Below are 3,609 nucleotides of genomic sequence, written 5' to 3'. Positions count from 1 at the left end.
TTTTATTATTTAATTGAAGATTTCCAATTAAAATAATAAATCTACATTTATATATTTATATATTGATTAGAAGGCTTCTAACAACAGTCACTTCTTTCCATTAGATCCCCTTCAGGCCTTTGGGATACCTACTACTTCGTTATATTATATAGTTGGGGCTTGCTACTTGTTGGCGTGTTGGGGTAAACAAACTTGATGTGTTTTTTTTTTATCTCGCAGTTGGAGTCTATGGAATAAGAAAGAAATTTGGTAGCTGGCAAAAGTGGTAGCTTGACAAAAGTGGTAGAGAAAACATTAATATCTCCTACCATGACAAACATGGCCACTAAAACTTGCAACATTTTTTGTAGGAAGTGAAAATTATGTTTCTTTTTTTCAAACATGTATGTTAGTATATTACAGTTTAATGAATATGTTTTATTATTATCATATAAGGTTTCATATTTTAACAAAACATTCGCCAAGACTTCACAATGTTTTATTATTCAGTGAAAGATTTGACATGACTTTACAAAATAATATAATTTGGTGAGAGATTCACCGATATATATATATATATATATATATATATATATATATATATATATATATATATATATGGTTTTATTCCAAAACTAATGAAAAAATATTCTAACAAAATGTTAAAAATTATTCAACAAATAAGTTTATTACGAAAGGTTATTCATGGAAACCCAGAAACGATGTGTGCAATACCTACTATCTCGTGCAAAGCACACAGGAAAACATACTATCTAGAAACACCCAAATTGGCGAATGCGAACGAGAAGTGGATGCTTCACCCGTTGGAACCTTCACAATCTTTTCCCAATCTTCACCGTTTTTAATGGCAGTTTCACACTCTTCAAGGAAGCGTTTTACAGCACTCTCAGCGTATAAACAGGCTTCTGCAACATTCTTAGGGAGTTCATCTGGATAGCTATCCAAAGTGTGATCTCCATTCAATTGAGCTGCCAGTTGCACCAATTCCATCTGAAAATCATGTAAAGCCGTGTCTTCCTTCGCCTCCATTGGTCTCAGCTTCATTGGTTCTGGCAGCTCATCTAATCTTGCAGCATCAAATCCAAATACCCAAAAAATAAATAAATTACCTTATGACCTGGCACAATTCAATCATAAAACTTTTTCATTATTCTACAAATATAGACAATAAATAAATACCTGGGCAGTCTGTTCGTGGGTTGTCACGAAGTTGTAAAATGCCTTCGAAAGTGCCGGCCCAAGCGTCTCTCTTTGTCAGAAACTCTGATTTCAAATTAAAGATTTTCTTAACAGTTGCAGGGATGGACGAGTGCTCAAATTCGGAGGAAGGATATGGGCCATTTGGTCCATGTACCACTGCAAAATTTATTACTCGAATTCATCAATAAATGAAAGCTTTCTTGATCATCAGATTATTATTATCATAGGTTGTTCTTTAAATATTCTTCGATTGTTGTCAAGCTGCACAGACCCAAGAAAGGATGTGGAAGAAAGGATAATTAGAGTACTTGTTCCTCTGTTGATCCAAGGGGAAATCATGAAAGTGGGCACACAGACGCCCAATCTGTCGAATTTGAAGCAATAGGGCTCTGGTCCAACGATATCATCTGGAGAGGGAACATTTGTCACTAGCGTGGGCACATGGGGCGATTCTGAGAATCGCCCTCACCCCACCACCCCGCAAGTGGGTGGGCCGTCGGGTGAGCCCTATGATATCATCTGGAGAGGGAACATTTGTCACTGGCGTGGGAACATGGGGCGATTCTGAGAATCACCACACCACCCCGCGATTCTCAAAATCAGCCCATGTGCCCACGCTAGTGACAAATGTTCCCACCCGATATCATAATTACGATAGTTTGCCAAAGTAACACCACCAAAATAACTCAGAAATAAAGCCTCAGTAAAACAATACATGACATTCAAGTACATATTGGCCACTGAATCTCCATCAATAAGGTTCACTATGATTCCAACTTCGACAGTAGTAGCGTCCACAAAGAAACCGATTTCTGCACGAACATCGCCATAATATGTCAAATATCTGAGGTCTCTTCAGGATGGTGGTCTGTTATTTGTGAGGAAAGACTATCTCAGGGTTGTGAGGAAAGACTATATCATCTGCAATTTCTATCTCTTCATAAAAAACCTAAAGAAGTCTTAAGGGGATGGCTTTTGCATAATAAAGCTCTTATTAAATGCTCTCTCACTAGAATAATGCTCTTATTAAATGTAATTATTCGGTCTCACTAGAATAATACTCTTATAAAATGTAATTATTTGGTCTGAGTCGAATAATACTCTTATCAAATGTAATTATTCTATTATCATGTTAATATTATAAAATGTAATTATTCTATTTTGATATTAATATTAGTTAAAATTATTTTTATAAATTAGATTTTAAGGTTTTTTCAACTAGAATCACGTGTAGAGATTTTAAGTTTATTGGACATTGTTTTTATTCGGTCTGACTCGAATAATACTCCTATCAAATATAATTATTCTATTATGATATTAATATTATAAAATGTAATTATTCTATTTTGATATTTTGACATTAATATTAGTTAAAATTATTTTTATAAATTAGATTTTAAGGTTTTTCAACTAGAATCACGTGTAGAGATTATAAGTTTATTGGACATTGTTTTAGCTCATCTAGTGTAGTTAATATAGGACTCTTATAAAATAGCAATACTTTATTACAAAAATATTTGGAGATTGAAAATGTCAATACTCAAATGTCAAGGTTTTTTTGTGGTCAATTGAACAAATAACAGACCACCATCCTGAAGCGACCTCAGATATTTGACATATTACGACGATGTTCATGTAGAAATCGGTTTCTTTGTGGACGATACTGTCGTCGAAGTTGGAATCATAGTGAACCTTATCGACGGAGATTCAATGGCCAATATGTACTTGGATGTCGTGTATTGTTTTACTGAGGCTTTATTTCCGAGTTATTTTGGTGGTGTTACTTTAGCAAACTATCATAATTATGATATCGGGTGGGAACATTTGTCACTAGCGTGGGCACATGGGGCGATTCTGAGAATCGCGGGGTGGCAGGGTGATTCTCAGAATCGCTCCATGTGCCCACACATATGACAAATGTTCCCTCTCCAGATGATATCGTAGGGCTCACCTGGCAGCCCGCCCACCACCAAATGCATATTCGATTGATGGATTGGCTTTGCCGGATGCAAAAAGAACCAATAGCCTAGGGTCGGTGCAAGTGAGGGTGAGATCTGCACACGGCTTCCATTGTAATGTTATCAAATGGCACACCGAATGCTTCCATGAAGCAATTCCTGATATCCAGTGCTCGTGATGATGTGGGGTCCATTGTATTACAATATCAGCCTTTGCAAAATGCAATGAATGATGTAGAAGGCGCTATTAGTGAATGCAGCAGGGACGGCCATGGATGCAACTGCATTGTATTCGGCACGTTAAAAGCGATCACCGTCATGCTTCATAGTCGGATGCCCAGGCCACTGAAGGAACTGCCTGGTAACCGTTGCCTACTCCCATGTTACCATTGCCTACAAAAGGGTTTCCATGGTGAGAGACTGTCGCTTGGGGCGGTATATGAAATGCTTG

The 3,609-nt window shown here is 36.9% G+C and overlaps 1 protein-coding gene across 1 annotated transcript; it reads right to left on the bottom strand.

Annotated features, from left to right (window-relative positions):
- Nucleotides 1-717: 717 nt before the first annotated feature.
- Nucleotides 718-3,179, bottom strand: LOC149202030 (non-specific phospholipase C2-like). The gene is made up of 5 exons (XM_089401448.1): nt 3,152-3,179; nt 1,746-2,012; nt 1,509-1,652; nt 1,180-1,356; nt 718-1,061 (listed from the first exon to the last, which is right to left on the bottom strand). The coding sequence occupies exons 1-5, from the start codon at nt 3,177-3,179 to the stop codon at nt 718-720; spliced, it is 960 nt and encodes a 319-aa protein (XP_089257574.1).
- Nucleotides 3,180-3,609: the final 430 nt, after the last annotated feature.

Source organism: Pinus tabuliformis, chromosome 2_1, assembly GCF_031772625.1.
Source record: "Pinus tabuliformis cultivar Carrire ecotype Pingquan chromosome 2_1, CPIR1, whole genome shotgun sequence".
In the NCBI taxonomy this organism is placed as follows: Eukaryota; Viridiplantae; Streptophyta; class Pinopsida; order Pinales; family Pinaceae; genus Pinus; species Pinus tabuliformis.
The sequence above is the reverse complement of the archived record's forward strand: the minus strand, read 5'-3'. Positions and strand labels throughout refer to the sequence as shown.

Bases quoted from the DNA above. Each gene is read 5' to 3' on its own strand.
- LOC149202030 (XM_089401448.1), bottom strand. From the start codon at position 3,179: ATGCATTTGGTGGTGGGCGGGCTGCCAG. The intron at 1,653-1,745 runs GCCAGTGACAAA...GGCGATTCTCAG, and splicing joins GAATCGCCCCATGTTCCCAC to AATCGCCCCATGTGCCCACG. The intron at 1,357-1,508 runs GTACTCTAATTA...TAAATTTTGCAG, and splicing joins TTGGATCAACAGAGGAACAA to TGGTACATGGACCAAATGGC.